The sequence below is a fragment of the Rhodnius prolixus genome, unplaced genomic scaffold, assembly GCF_049639745.1.
Source record: "Rhodnius prolixus isolate KJV_2025 unplaced genomic scaffold, Rpr scaffold_4, whole genome shotgun sequence".
Taxonomy (NCBI): Eukaryota; Metazoa; Arthropoda; class Insecta; order Hemiptera; family Reduviidae; genus Rhodnius; species Rhodnius prolixus.
In genome coordinates this window covers 43,862,443-43,878,370 of record NW_027411614.1, presented here as the reverse complement: position 1 = coordinate 43,878,370, position 15,928 = coordinate 43,862,443, and the positions used below count along the sequence as shown (strand labels likewise).

Below are 15,928 nucleotides of genomic sequence, written 5' to 3'. Positions count from 1 at the left end.
TGCGGAAGGTGGAAAATGCCAAGGCTTAATAGGCAGTGGTAGATAAGATAAAAAACTACAATCATGGAACAACGTTTTCCGTTCTTATTCCGGATCACAATTTATATAATGTACATTAATTAATAAACGGTCTTATAATTTATGTACAACAGGAACACTTTTTTTTATATATTTTCTTTTTAATTTAAATTTTTTAACAATAGAATGCTGTGCAATTACAAAATAAAATGTTTCTATTTTAATAATAATGCAGCAAAATATAAATGAATCTTTGGAATGCTTACGTCTGAAATCATATCTATTAGATGAGAGAGATCTTAATTAAACTCATTTCTTTTATTTAGATTCTGTCAATAATATAATCTTTCAAAAGCATTCATTAAATTTATAAATTAAGAAAAAAAATGAGTGGTAAATTTCGAAACCACCCTACATTCTTTGGATGGACTGTCACTTATAATTATTTAATTTTATTTTACTATACAAGCAAATTTACAATGAATTATACACAAATAAAATATTACAAATTAAAACTCTACAATCTCTTAATTAGGAGTGTTAAAACACACTTTTTTGATATGATAGGGTGCTTTTTTTTCTACTTTAGTATAATTTATGCATTTAAAGTTAATTTATTTGAAGAAAAATAGATTTTTCCCAATATATATAATATATACCTTTTTTTTTCTTTATAAATCAATTTAACTATAAAAAAATAAGATATTTTAATATTTATAAATATAATAATAACAATACATGTTATATTTACATTATTGTTTACATTTTCAAGCATTCCCTATCAAATAAAAATGCCCTGTGTCCAGCCGAATTGGTTATAAAGTGATTAAATTCTCCGTCTTATTTGCCATCTACTTCGTATTTACAAAGTTTATTCCTCTTTAAATGATAACCTACACAATATAATGTACATCCTTGTTTTACTCTTGCCCGAATCCTTCTGTTTCTTCAATGGCGTAATTCAATTTTTCAACTAGTTGATCATAGGATTTATATGGTGGTAGATCCAACCGGTTGAAACACGTATGAGATCTTGGCAGCCATGTTTCTTTGCCAACTTTTTCAATACAAAATCTTTGTGGACCATTTGAACCTTAACAAGAAAAATAGAATGATGTGTTACATTAAAACCAATTTAAATTCAATATAAGAAATCTCTTACGAGACCTTTTATTTTCTCTTATTGAAAGTGTTCATTAAAAAATTTGGTGAAAGCACCCACATCTCTAGAAACATTTCCCAAAATCCTAACATTTATCTATTCTAATTCCAATTTCAGCATCATATTTGGATTATGATATTTTACAGCTTGTAAAATCGTACATAACACTGAAAGACACTACAGAGGAAACCATCTATCCCAAATCGCTTCCCATTCAGTACAGACGTGAAACCAAGTTTCTTAGTTATAATTTTAATAATAAGAGAAATGGCGTGCATTATACTGTAATCGTATTTTAGGAGACAATAACTTAGGAAACATGGCTACTGTTCCTCTTATGCAAATAGAGAAAATAAAAATAATTAAGGCAAAAGAGCAGAATTACTCACCCATCAGTTCCGCAAAACCTCCTACGGGAACTCTACAAGTACCAGTGACGAATTGTAATAATCTTGCTCTCTTCTCACTATCTGTCTGCCTAACAAACTATGAAAAATAAATAAATTAGAATTATTTATCCAGATTAGAAAATTTAACGAAAAGAATAACATAACGTTAAGACAAATCATACCTGCCAAAACCATACCACTTGTTTGCTATTCCTCGTGTAATGTCTGTATATGGTATTGCGATGCCAATCATCAACGTCTATTTCTTGCATACCACACAGCATCAATTCAAGTTCTCTTTCATCGAAATATTTTAACCATTCCAACGGTACAACCTCGTTGAATCCGTCTAAAAATGCTTTAGTCTGATCTTCGATGCCTCGTGTCATACGCCATTCAGTCATTAACCTAGTAAAGTAAAACAGAAATGCATACCAATCAAATTAATCTTTTCTTACCAATTATGTTTTTCTTTAAAGAATTCAGTGGGTTTTTTTTACAATCGTCAAGACTTTAGACAATGATCTAAAAAAAAAAAATCAACTTTATTTGAATAACTGAAGAGACCTCAAAATATTGAAAAGATTTCAATATTGAAAAGACATATTGGAATAAGTTTTCTAGAATTTACTCTTTTATTTTGTAGCAGATGTTGATTATCATCAAATAATTAATCTCGTAGCAACAAGAATTTTATTTTCTGAGAAACGCATACAGCGACAAAAGTTGTAATTTTTTTAAGTCTATAATATAGTTCTATGTATATACAGTATTAAATAAGATACAACAAAATTTCAAATTATAACAGCTTGAGCAAATTTTAACTGAAGGTTTTTTACTGCTAAGTTTTTTCGCAACTTTTGCTATTTTAATAATTCTTCTGTTTTAAGCAATTATGTAAGAATGTATTGTTGTCTTGAAAAAATTATATGTTGAGACACTGAGAAAATTAATCCTGTTTTATTTCTCAAAACAATTTATTACAATAATTTTTGGGCTCAACACCTTATCAAACATCACCGGACAGTGAGCTGTAAGAAGGTCCTTGGTAAAAATGAAAATCTAAGGGCCAGCAGCTGAATTCGAACCCGTGATCTCCGCGTTCTCTTGCTATTTTTAGATACATTTCGGAGGAGCGGAAACAGTACTTTACAAATGGTTTACATTTGCTCGGATAGTCAGGCCGCACTATTCTTGAATCTTCGCATCAAAATTTGTGTAGAGTTTGATGGAAGTAGCTTTTACCAAGAATAATAATCTGACTGGCTGCCAGGTTATCACCTATTTTGGAAAATGAGAAATTAGATTTCTTGGCCAAATTAAGTAAATCTTTCCTTTATTGGTCATTTTTTAACACTGTCTATAAGAACTGGATGCCTTTACAGCATTTATCCTAGTTCAGATTGAACGGTTGTCGGCGATCCAAAATATTAATTAGGGGGCCTTGACTTGACTGATTTTTAGCTGACTTTGGGTTTGTCAGGACATCTCTTAATCCATCTTTATTTGTGTAAACCTTTATAAAAAGAGTTCTTTTTACTTGTGAGATAAAGGAGAAAACACTAAATTTACCTCAAGACAGTTTATGTGAAGTGCAAGATTAGGTTAGATCTCTAGAGAGATCAGGTTGAGAAGACTGTTTCACCTTAAAGTTTTTATTTCGATTTAGTCAAATAGCTTTGAATCTCAAGAGATTCAAGACCAAGATTGGATTTTTGTTCTGGACTCAGCTCTAGTTTCTTTTATTTTTCTCTGGGGTCCCAGAAGGCTTTAGATTTGGATATACATACACCTTCCTTCAGGCGAAAAATCAGATAATATAGACTTTACTCCACTTCTATCGTACATTTCAAGATATCTAACCATCTTCGTATCTAACTCTAATTTATAATAGGTTTTGTAGTATTGCCTTCAACTTGAATATCTAGGTAATCTAGGTAAGGACTGCCATTCACACAAAATACACAGGACCTTGAGAGGTAATTTTCTGCTACTATATAATTACCATTAAATAATTGTATGCTACATTTCTATCATGATAATAAAAATCATACTTAGGACTGAATTTCCAAATTTAAAGCAAATCGACTGATCGGGAGTGCCACTTTATACAATTTTCTCGAAAATGGGTCCAAGGATTTTCCGCAATCTTCGTATATACTTTGCATACACATGCTATGATATAGCTCGTTGAGTTGTGTAGATTATCTATGTTGTTTCAGTGAATGTTTAACAAACTTTACAATGTTGGTAAGAATTAAAATAAATATTGATGTTCGGAGAAAATTTATGAGTAAGAATCTTGAGATTAAGAAAAAGAGTGTGAATGTTCACACCAGTTTTTTTACATTTATAGTTTTTTTTTTTTTTTTGAAAATAAAACTAAAGCAATTTCTTTCTAAAGTAAGAAACAAATTTACAGTTTAAAAAAGAACAAAACTGCAGAAACCTACCTCAAATATTCTTCTTTATTAGCTTCATCTACTCTAATCTTATCACCGGCTTCTTTTAGTTCATGATGTATAACCTGGCCTAATATTTCAAAGTCCACGCTAAAATACATTTCAAGGCCACACTCGTCTATATTATTTTCATGAATCCATACTAATGAATTATAAAATTCTGGATCTATTGATTCTATATCTTTCATTGTCAATTTCTTATTTAACATACGTTTATAAAATGGCATAGTAAAACCCGAGTAAATGAATCGTCCGTGATACAAAGCCTGTAAAAAAAAATATACATTTTTAAACCAAAGTAAGTAGAAACGACTATAAAATAAGATATTAAGCTATTTTTATAGACAAATTAATAAAATAATATTAGATTATACCATAGCGATAAATCGTCCAATAAATTTAAAGTACAACAAGTGGTCAGGATTCACATATGATGCAGGATTAATTTGTAGACTGTAATTGTTTTTGTTGGCATATTCAAATAGGCAGTACATTGGATTAAGCACCTCGTGAGACAGAAGAAAGAACCATTCCCTAAACATAAATCACAATTACTTGCATTCACATTTTTTTTCGTACACTTCTATAAATCAGTTTATATTATACGTGGTACTATTCAATTTACTAAATAAAATTTCTAAATAGTTTGAATATTCTACAATATCCTAAATACTGTATTTTTGAAAATTACCTGGAAACACCACCGTAATCCAGGCCTTCTTCACCTCTGAAGATGATATATAGTCTCCTGCGCAACTCATACGCTGGCAACCTCATTACTTGATGATATGAATCTTCAAACAGGGTCTGCCTCGTGACTGTGATCTTAATATGACTAGGCAACACATTACTCTGACATAAGTAACGAAACTGTGATAACTTCCATCTAAATGATCTCTCGTACGCTCTTGGCACTCCGTACACTCCCTTAGGCCTAGAAAAAGGTAAAATAAATTTACTTTTTCTTAGTTGAATTACTTGCAAACTATAAGTGATACCATTCACAATACTAACCGTCCAGTAGCTAGTATTACGATATTTGGGGGGGGGGGGAATGGATTTTACCTCAATTAGTGAAATATACAGCTTGTTGACCCCCATAAGGCAATAGTTATAACAACAACAACAAACCAATTTAGCGACTGACTGAGATTTTAAAATTTACAGTGATGAAATCTTACCCTTTGGGTGCACCGGGTCTTGGGTCTTGAAAAGTTGTGGTTCTAGTGTTATGATCGACAAAATAGCGTACTCCATCTTCCGTCAATCGTATTTCCCATCCAGGTGGAAGTGGCGGCTCATCAGACCCAACCTCTTGACTATTTAAAAAAAAGAAAAAAAAAGAAAGAAGATTATTTTCACGTTAACTCCTATCAAAAGTAATTAATCTAGGATTAGAGAGTAAAGATAAAAATGAATTTAAAAAAAATGCAAGAACCCCTTTTTTAATTGATTCTCGCATACATAAGACTGTAATAAGTTAGATTATAAGTTAGTTATATATAATAATAGATTAGTTATGCGTACAGTAAGGGATTTTTTTTAAAAAAAAATCTCGATCCTATTTAATAGAGAAAAATGTTTTTTGAACGCAACGACTGAAAGCGTTTCTTACCGACGATTACGTACTTTAGCATTTTAAGCAGTCATTCGGTTCCGAATGATCACTGAAGCTGAAGCAAATGTTATCAAAGAATGGTTTTTTCTCTCAGTTGATATCTCTAACTTTTCACCACTCCAAATATTTATGAAGTATAAAAATGAGATTTTTATTTGATATGAAATTCTCACGGACTAAACAAATTACAGAGCGGCGGTGCAATTAGCCCATGCATTTTAAGCATTTCGTTCGACACTTTTACTACTGGCATTCAAGAATCTTGATGGGCATTGGTACATTTATGGAAAAAAAATCACTTAATAACCCCTAAATCTTCTTTCTTTCGATTTAGCTTTTTGCAACAATCCATTACTCTTTTTTCGGTCTTGCGCCGATCATAATCACATTCTGTAACTTTTGTTGTAAAGTTAAAAACTAGAAAACTAGTCTAACTAAAGAACAGTCTGTCACTTGATGACAAAATATATTAATATTAAGCCAGCAAAACTATCCACTTAGTTATGAAATGTGTTATATACTCGAACTTTAATAATACCTCGATTATGAATCGAGGTAACAAGATTTTGAAAGTATTAACTTTTTTTCTCCCTTTATAAAAAAATATCTTTAAAATTTTTGTGAAAATTAACAGTTCAGGAATTTTGCTTCGACAAATAAAAATAAAAATGTATTCATAAATAAACTTACCCTTGAGTTCTGGGATCTTCCCATTGAGTAGTTCTATTCTTGTGATTAACAAAATAAACTCTTCCATCCGGCTGTACCCTCTTTTCCCAACCAGAAGGTAATGGTCCTAGAGTTTCCTCTTCATCGGTTGCAGCCGTGGCTCCTCCACTACTTCCAGCCTGAAAATAGTTCATAGCAGCTTTAACTTATGAATAAATGCAATAATGTCCTCCAGAAGACTCTAACTGAAAATCTCTTAAATCTGTTAGTGCTCCTGTGGATATCCACCATAACAGCTCAATCGTCACTTATAATACCCAAAAACTCAAGTACTAAACCAAGAACCTGAGGATTTAGTTGATATGTGCAATAGTTAGATTTAGTCTGCAAACGGTCAACTTTATCTAGCCACAAACGCATATGGCACACTTGACTAATATTCTTCATTTTTCTCTATGAACCCATACATTAAGGCAAATCTCCCAATATATTTTTAACTGAGTGAAAACTCAAGTCGGAAAACTTTAAAGAAGGTTAAAAGAAAGTAATTAATTAGAGGAATAAATCTTACCTGCTGAGGATATAGAAATCTTTGACTGCCTTGCTGTACAACATGTTGCCGCTCTCCCTGCCAATGTTGAAAATGTTGCAATCTTTCTGTATTAGGTCGCTGCCAAGTAGTAGTTCTAGTATTGTGATCTACATAATAAATTCTTCCACGTGGATCTCTCCTCATTTCCCAGCCTTTTGGTAATGCCTGTGGTCGTTCCCAAGATGTACTGCGAGAATTATGATCTACATAGTATCTACGGCCATATACATCGTATCTCATTTCCCACCTTATAGCAGAAAACATAAATAAAAATTACAGATAATGAAAGTAGAAAAATAAAATAGATAAAATTAAATTTTAGAGTACTTTGTTCACTGTTTTTGGTTACTGATTCAATAATTTAGAAGAAAGAAAGAATATTGACAATTTAAGTCATTTTTTAATTTATTTTTACCGTGCATTCGACCGCGGGACTGGGTCATCTCAGGACTGAGACACATACGACTATTTACAGCAGAGTAATAATTTTCATTGATATGATATAAAAATTAATTTACAAAAATTAATAACCTTACACTACTGATAATTGTATTTTTTACACTGTAAGGTTGGATTGTCTTCTGCCCTTTTCCTATGAACTGAGTGTGGTCGGTTTTAAATGTTTGGTTTGTGAACGAACAGGTCAGTGTAAATTATAAAAAAAATATTTTAAAAGTGCTTTGTAGTAGTCTTTTTTTTTAAATACTTTTTTTTTTGTAAATGTTTTTGTAAAGATTGTGCGTGTTGGGTTTTGTAGTAATGTTTTTAATTTGTTTGTGACTAGATGAACATACGATACATAATAGAATGCTAAAATTGTCACACAAAATATATAGGCGAAACATCCCAGTATTAAAAAAAAAAAAACTACTCGTACGACACAAAACTAAAAAAGAACACCACAGCACTTTTCTTTCATAGCTCAGAAAATCTTCAGACGTTCGATTTCCCAATCACAAAGATAATCAGAGGCAATACAAGGAAAGTACTAGAAATGACTGACATAGAAGCATTGATTTATAAAGGCGAAAAATAGTTTACATTTCAAAACAGATACAAACTATCTAAACAACATACACGCCAACTTACTAAAGAACACATGGAAACCTTTCTTTGACAACTGGCAACATTGACCTGTAGAGAAACCTAACATTTAAAACCAATCACAGGCTACATCCAATTTTTTTTATGAACCTCATGCCTTACACATACTTCAATGACTACCGATTTTCGAAAATTTATAATTGCAATACGTACTTCTTCTTACTAGGTGATATAAATAAAAAATAAAATAAAATACCCTGCAGGTAAAGGTTCCTCAGTTGTAATCCCTGAAGAACTTTGTCTTTGTTCTGGTACACCGTTTCCATTCACCGCTGCAACTGCACCGTTACTGGAAGGACTTGGAGCTGGGGCGGCAGATGCTCCACAAGACGCAGAATTTGCGGCAGCAGTTACTGCAGTAACCGATGCACCTCCTGTACTACTTCCTGTTGTTAAAAAAGAAAGAAAAAAAAACCATTATCCAGCATTACGGACGCCATCACATTTCATAAATAATATACTTGAAGTTTTGGAGTAATTTCTTTAGAATTTTTAATAAATGCTGAAATTACCTGGCAGAATTGACGTAGAAGAAGTTGCGTGAACATTAATAGCTACATTATGATCTGGAGGCCTGCTACGAGTTCTAATACCACCGTTAAGGATGCTACGAGCTTCATTTCTTGGTGTTACAGCTGTGAATTATAATCACTCACATTTTATCAAAAATTCACTGATTTGACGCAAAAATTTCAGGAGTGGTAGAAAGCTGTATTCTTTACGAACTTTATACCATTAACACTACAAAGTAGTTACTTTGTTTGATGAATTATATTTCTATAACGGCTTTTATGACAACAAACATCTGTAGGACTTCAATTTTTATTCCTTTTTTTTTTTTTTTTTTTTTTTAAATAAGCTCGCAAAATCCTTTCTTACAGTTTTGAGAAAACTTTCAGGAAAATAAAATGTCTTTATGTAGGTGAAAGTATACAAAAGCGAAAAAGCTAGTCCTACCATATATTTCTTTCGAACTCAGAATCGAAGTTAATGAATTCCTACCCTACCTTACACTGAAATCAAATCTTGTGGGGAAGCTTAACCAAAGTCATCATACTGATCCAAAGATAATAACTGATCAAAGTAAAGGTACAGATAAGTTTGTTTATAATGAATATACGAAGTCCTATTTTCGATTAAAAAGAAAAAAGTGAAAAATCCCTTCGTAAATTCGCATTTCTGGTTGATGAATTTCCTCTAAATAGAGAATTTAAGCAACAAAACGACACAACTTTGAACATGGCAATACATTAAAAATGCAATTTTTGAAGGCCTAAAAATCGTTTTCACCAGCCAAGGTTTCAACAAATTTTTGAGGAAAGAAAAAAAAAAACTTGTCGATCTATACAATTATTAGGATCTATGATATTCCGCAGTTCAAAGAAAGTCATGGAAACCATTTACAAGAAATTTTTCACCATCACATTTCCGACTGGTAACAAGTAAATACCTACATGAAATACATAGAATTAGCATCCTGAGATTTTTCGTTTTTGACGTATATTCACATTAAAATGTTAATATTTACACAGATATGATACACGGCTCCGGAGCCCTAAAAATGGATATTTCCGAGAAAAATCTATTTCAAAAATTTGACACGAACACAATACGTTTTTTTAGTAAGAGAAAGTATTCTTGTATAAAAACGCAACTTTTTTTTTTTAACTTAAAGGTTAATCGAATATTCGATGTAACACTTCGAAAGCATAAATTAAAGTTACATAATTTAAAATCTATTTATCAACATAAGGCGAAGCAGAATGATTTAATACACAGAAAATGTTATCCAAAACATTATATCACATACTACACGTCCAAGCTGACGACAATCAGACACGTATTTAAAATCCTCATTACATATTGAACAAGATAGTTATCACATCATTTAAAATTGCTTTTATCATTTTTTATTATTTTTTTTTTATTTTCCATGTTATACCTTAGCTAAAACTTATAAATAGGTGACGGTGAATAGGTAGGTGAAAAATGAAAGTTTTTAAGAAAATAACATTTTTTAAGTGATTAAAGAGGAAAAGCCAATCTACTTTTAATTTATCAGTTTAATCCTAGAAGATAACGCTATCTTGAATAAACATTACATTATTTAAATTAACCAAGAAGTGTTTGTGGAAAATTTCAATTATCATAATACTATAAAAGTGGAAATAACCATGAAGTACATTCAAAACTGGTTTTATTTTTATTAAGTACCATCACATGGGTATATTATACCCATTCCATAAATGGGTTTTGGTAATTCCTATACACAAAAATGTTTATAATAAAATGCACAGATATAATGATTAAGAACACGGAAACCAATAAATTAACGCTTTTTCCCTTGTAACTCTGGGTAACAGCATGCGGATGGGTGATTTAGCTCATTGAAGGAGTTACTGAACAAAAGTTATTTGTATTTTGTAAGTTTAGGGAAATCGTTTCATTTGAACTTGGATGTGTAAGCGGACACTAGTTGGAACATTTTTAGAGAACATGGATTTTAGTGGAGCGTCGTTTTTGTTTTTAAAGTTAACAATTTATATAACGTGGGTGAACATTTTACTTCGTATTTTTTAGTTTCAAGAAATTAAAGAACAAAAACTTGTCTTAAGGGAGAAAAGTGAAAGTTAAAATCCTAAACGGTCTCAAAAGGCTATTGCCTAATGGCAACTGTTAAGAAAAGTTACAATTAAACCTTCATTTGGATGGATCTCACAAAAAATAAATAAATAAACAAATTTACTCACTTGAAGGTGAATTTTGTGATAGATGTTCAGGAGGAGGCACGGTGGACATATCCACCTTCATACCATGTAATAGAGCAATAAGTTCCCCTACTTTCATTCTTCCTTCATGTTTTTCTGATATTAAGTCCATTGTTAATTCCAAATGTTCACATTTTCCGTTGTAGTGCGACAAAACATCATATAAATTTAAACGTTTCTCCCCAAGAGTACCATCTTTTCTAAACGTACTGTGATTTAAAAGACGAAAGTGCAGGCAAGATATAGGTGTAACTAAGCTAGATATGGAAAAAAAAAATGAGACAAATTCTCTACGATAAGTAATAATAAATAGTCAATAATGATCATACTTACAGAGTGAATTCTTCATTCCATTTTGGCTGATACGTACACTTGACTATTTCAGTTTTTCTTGGACTTTTGTCATCTACCGATATTTCAACGTAAGGATTTGGCTTCAAAAAGCTTGTACCAACTCTAAGATGTGCGCATTCAACTTTCATAGAAATTGTTTATATTATTACAAACAAAAAAGTATAAACAATAACATAAAAGGTACATTTTTACTTACTAGTGACACTAAGTTGATAAAATCCTGTACTGCTTTGTTCTGACATTATCTGAATATAAATTAATTCAAATTTTAATCGTGCAATTTTGAATAATAACGGTACTACCATAGAATTGAAAAAAAACCTACTGATTAAATAAATTACCAAAACTCTGACTAACCTGCTATGAACTGTTTTCAAAGAAAATATATAGCAATATCAGTTATCACATTCTTCATTTTTCAGTACTAATGACCGATAATACCAACTCTGTTCTCTCCTGACCATTGTGTCAGGAAAATAAGTATTAATAAACAACGTGAACTCATAAGTTTTACTTAATCTTGTATTGAATGTAACCCCTACATGTAAGATCGGCCATTTGCAATTTACCTAAAATTACGCCATACTGGTAAATCATTTATGCTTTATTTCATGAACTTACAGAAATGAAACCTTCCATCTACGGCGAGTTGAGATCAAGTTCTCATTGCTGTTTAGTTTGTTTACACTTGCGTTCGTTTTGAATTAACTTTTAGGAGAATGGTAATATATTTCAAAATCTTTATTAAATAATAATTATGTTTTAAGTTATATTTGTATCATGAAAACGTTTGTTAAAAGGTGTTTGTTTTTTGTTTAAGCTTCCTTTATCGTTATTAAGAACTGCCCAAAATCATCCTATGGTGAGTTTATGACGGTTACATTGAAAACAGTAAACTATTGGAAAATAAATTATTTTCAGTTTAATTAAATACCACATTAATTTCATTGTGAACATGTGTCGCACATTTAGTAACATTTGTATTAAACCTGAAGTTAGTATAAAATTTTCGACTTGCTTACATGTGATAGTGTTACATTTTTTTTATTGCAGTTGGTTGAATTGAAAAATGGGGAAACTTATAATGGTCATCTTGTTAGCTGCGATAACTGGATGAATATCAATCTTCGAGAAGTAATTTGCACTTCAAGGGTAAGTTCTACTTACGTTTCTTCTTTTTTATCAATAGTTGTTTATCAAGATATTAAAGAAATTTACTTCATATACATAATTCATCATATGTGATTTTCTATGTCTGCGAATTATACTTTAATCTGTAGTTACAAATCCCAACTTAACATTTACCGACTACCCACACCCTCAAGAAGATTGTTCAATTTCCTCTTACATTAGGTTTAAAATATCAATATCCTGTCTTCTGTGTAATCACCAAATGTCTAAATTGTTACTATTGCTACAATAGTAATTCTTAGAAGTAAAATTTAATAAAAGGAAAGAAATTAGGTGAGAAATTCGTGCAATGATTTACAAAGCCGGCAGTATGTACGAACGAAAGCATGCTGTAACGGATTAAATGTGTGGTAAATATTTATTTAGTACAATAGTTTTTCAAAGTATTGTATATTTCAAGGATTCGCAACTCACTTTAAGTACATTTTCTGAAATGTTTCAGATAAAAGTAATAGATATTATAGTTAATAAAGATTTCATGTATATCGTTCGTTCCTTTGATAGTAAAATCGTTAGAAAAAGTCAGCATCGGCCTAAACTGTTAGAAGTGGCAGTTACATCAAAAGGGAGCAATTACCTCGTTTGGACACCGCGATTTTTAATTTTGATTCATACACAAACGCAGGCTAAGCTTTAAAACCATTTCGCGTTATGCAGGAAACCTCAAAACATTTCCTTTATTGGTACATCTTTCCTAGAGTAAGTGAGATAGAAAAGAGCCCTTTGGCGACCTAATTTGGTTGAATATTCAAATATTCTAAACAATTTGTTTCAGGATGGTGATAAATTCTGGAGAATGCCCGAATGTTACATTCGGGGTAGTACTATAAAGTACCTTAGAATACCGGATGAAGTGATTGACATGGTAAAAGAGGAAGTAGTAGTGAAATCTCGAGGAAGAAGTGAAGTGAAGGGTAGAGGAGGCGGTCAAAGGGGTAGAGGTGGATCTGGACAACGTCAGTATATAGTTATTTGAATTTTAAAATTTTGTATCATCTGTTTACATTATTAGCAGTAAGTTATTATTGTGATCAGCCATCTCTGCAGGTACTATGAACTATTCTAAGTTCTGATGGATTTTGACTAGAGCAAACCCTCCATATTGTTTGCAGCAGCGTAATCTATTTCCCTGTTTAAATTTATTACATGTAAAGGTATATAGAAAACAGGAGCAAACGTTTCAATGATATTGTTTGGTTGTTAGTTTAATTCATAATTCTATGAAATCTCACCTTAGAAAACTATATATATATATAAATTCAGGTTGTACACGGAGAGATCGAAAGTTCGGGAGGTGATTCATAAGCTCAGATGCCACAAAAAAATATTCAATTATCTTTGGCTTGTTTCTCAATAATGTCGAAGATATTAGCATTTTCAACTTTTCCCGACGGAAAAGTAGCGAATATCGACATATTCGCGTTTTCCACCATAAAAACGGTCGTAACTTTTCTATCCTTTAGTCTATAAGAAATCTTATTATTCCAAACGAAAGAGCATTAATAATTTGATTTCAGTGAAAAGTCAGTTACGCAACATCCCAGTTTTCTGCACTTACACCCCTCTGTTCGGAGTAGGGTTTAATTTTTTTAAAAAGCTATATGGACTTGAAGCTCAATAAACGCACAACTTTTTCTATAATTGAGTGACTACTTGATTCATTATTGAAAAAATACAGTTTAAAATTTAACAAAAATCACCCAGATCGAATTTTTTAGACATTAAAGTAAAAATTTCATTCGTTATAAGAAACGTCTTGAGGTTAAGCAGATTTACAGGAAATTTAGATGCGTGAGTAGCTTGTGAAAATGACTCGCATTGGAGCACTCTTTACTGAAGAAGTAGGACAGCGAATGCACAGCTAACACTTCAGTATCTTTGGCTTCTACGACTCGAAAACGAATTATATCTTGTCTCTGCTTTGGCAAGGATGTTGGGTACAATGTTGGCCCGTCCTATCTTAGGGAATTCCCAGATTGTCCATAAGTCCCTAGGCTTTTTTGCTTGTAAAATTAGTTCAATTGTTTTAAAAACTAGTTGGTTAATCCCATGATTGTGAGATTAATGGATTTTCTCTTATATAATATGGATATTTAAGAAAAAAATGTTTTACAGGTGGTGCTTTTGGTGGAAGAGGTGGAAGACCTGGTGGCCCACTAGGACGAGGCGGTGGATCTGGCGGCAGAAATCCAAACAAAAACAAAGGGAAATAATGTTTAATTTTATTTATAAATATGTACAAATTAAACTGTAAATATCCATTTAATTTAAATATACTACAATTTTCATAATACACAATGACTCATGAATTCTGAAGAAACGTATTTAGTGGTGGTCATCTTCTTTAACAAATCTTAATCCACAGTATCCGCAAGTATGATCGCCTGGTTTATCCTGAAAATAAAACTTGCTGGGTAGTAGTTGATTTATAATTTTCATAGAATTGAAGAATGCAAACACAAGCCGTCGAAAGGACGAGATGGAACAAATGTCTCATTTTACATTCACTTTCTCTAATTCTCATTATAATAAGTGGCAAAAAATGTTTCCACACTCTCTTAATTCTGAATTTTAGCAACATATTTAATTCAAAATAATACTTGGTTAGTAAAACCGCAGCATACCAGAAATGGCAGAAGGAAGCCCCTCTAGGACCGAGGGGGATTTTTAAATAAAAATGAAAATAATAGTTAACGAAATCTTGACAAATAAAACTTTATTATCCTTACAAGTAGTTACTAATTTAAAGAGTTCTGTCTGGTGGTTTTTAAGAGACAACAAATATATTGAAATCCCCTCTTCATTTTAGTGACTTCCTCTCTTAAAACATTCAACAGACCTTACTGCTTATAAGAGATTAACACAATAATTTGCTTTCTTAAAGCCACAATTGAATGCATAGGTTTGAGAAGCTTAAAAAATAAAAAAAATAGTGCGGTTTTAAAGTTAATTGCTAAAAATATAAGGGCAAAATCTGATAAGTCGCTCTTTAAATTTATAGTGATTGGATATAAATACATTACGTTCCATGGATTAAAGAACTCGGATTACTTATAATTCCTAAAAAACTCAGCGAAACTATTATGATTTATTTGTTTAATCTACAGTATGTGAAGCTAATAAATATAAAAAGTAGTCTTACAAGGTTTATATAAACTTTTGGATGTCCTGTTGGGCCTCCACCTCCATCGCACCAAACAACTCTATGACCAACTTCTTTTGGTGGTACTGCATTAATCAAATCTATGGCAAATTTAGGGTTGACCGTTTTATTTTTGTCAACAAATCTTACAAGTCGATAATCGGTCGATTCAAATTGCTAGAAAATGTTTGTTCTGTCAGATATCGACAATGAATAAATTTTGAAAAAAAAAACGAAATATTATTTACCTGGCCCGTATGCGTTTTTGTATCTGGGACATCAGTGGAATAGGTAACTACTTTTGGTATGTTAATGTTTGACACTCGCTTAAAAAGCGAGTTATTCAAGAACTTGAGAAGCATGGAATTAGATTTATGGACGAACGCTTCACAGAATCTGCCAGATGATCAGGTCAGGTTATTAGGAGCACTAAAGTATTTGACGTGAGGAGCGCTGCCG

The 15,928-nt window shown here is 31.6% G+C and overlaps 3 protein-coding genes across 4 annotated transcripts; 1 reads left to right on the top strand and 2 right to left on the bottom strand.

Moving 5' to 3' along the window:
* Window positions 1–61: 61 nt before the first annotated feature.
* On the bottom strand, window positions 62–11,699 carry Su(dx) (WW domain containing E3 ubiquitin protein ligase suppressor of deltex). The gene is made up of 15 exons (XM_074131742.1): window positions 11,494–11,699; window positions 11,333–11,381; window positions 11,116–11,257; window positions 10,765–11,039; window positions 8,527–8,649; window positions 8,211–8,400; window positions 6,890–7,157; window positions 6,340–6,497; window positions 5,213–5,350; window positions 4,723–4,965; window positions 4,406–4,565; window positions 4,023–4,297; window positions 1,752–1,977; window positions 1,570–1,666; window positions 62–1,111 (listed from the first exon to the last, which is right to left on the bottom strand). Exons 2-15 carry the CDS (start codon window positions 11,376–11,378, stop codon window positions 939–941), a joined length of 2,514 nt encoding a protein of 837 aa, XP_073987843.1. The 5' UTR covers window positions 11,379–11,381; window positions 11,494–11,699; the 3' UTR covers window positions 62–938.
* Window positions 11,700–11,723: 24 nt separating this feature from the next.
* On the top strand, window positions 11,724–14,625 carry LOC141456104 (U6 snRNA-associated Sm-like protein LSm4). Of its 2 annotated transcripts, none has more exons than XM_074131776.1 (5): window positions 11,724–11,858; window positions 11,957–11,998; window positions 12,190–12,288; window positions 13,103–13,283; window positions 14,443–14,625. In XM_074131776.1, the coding sequence occupies exons 1-5, from the start codon at window positions 11,856–11,858 to the stop codon at window positions 14,538–14,540; spliced, it is 423 nt and encodes a 140-aa protein (XP_073987877.1). In that variant the 5' UTR covers window positions 11,724–11,855; the 3' UTR covers window positions 14,541–14,625. The 2 variants fall into 2 exon arrangements, with proteins under 2 accessions (XP_073987877.1, XP_073987878.1); XM_074131777.1 differs by having other exon boundaries at window positions 11,807–11,858; window positions 11,937–11,998.
* On the bottom strand, window positions 14,530–15,916 carry ND-13A (NADH dehydrogenase (ubiquinone) 13 kDa A subunit). The gene is made up of 3 exons (XM_074131778.1): window positions 15,718–15,916; window positions 15,470–15,646; window positions 14,530–14,721 (listed from the first exon to the last, which is right to left on the bottom strand). The coding sequence occupies exons 1-3, from the start codon at window positions 15,829–15,831 to the stop codon at window positions 14,653–14,655; spliced, it is 360 nt and encodes a 119-aa protein (XP_073987879.1). The 5' UTR covers window positions 15,832–15,916; the 3' UTR covers window positions 14,530–14,652.
* Window positions 15,917–15,928: the final 12 nt, after the last annotated feature.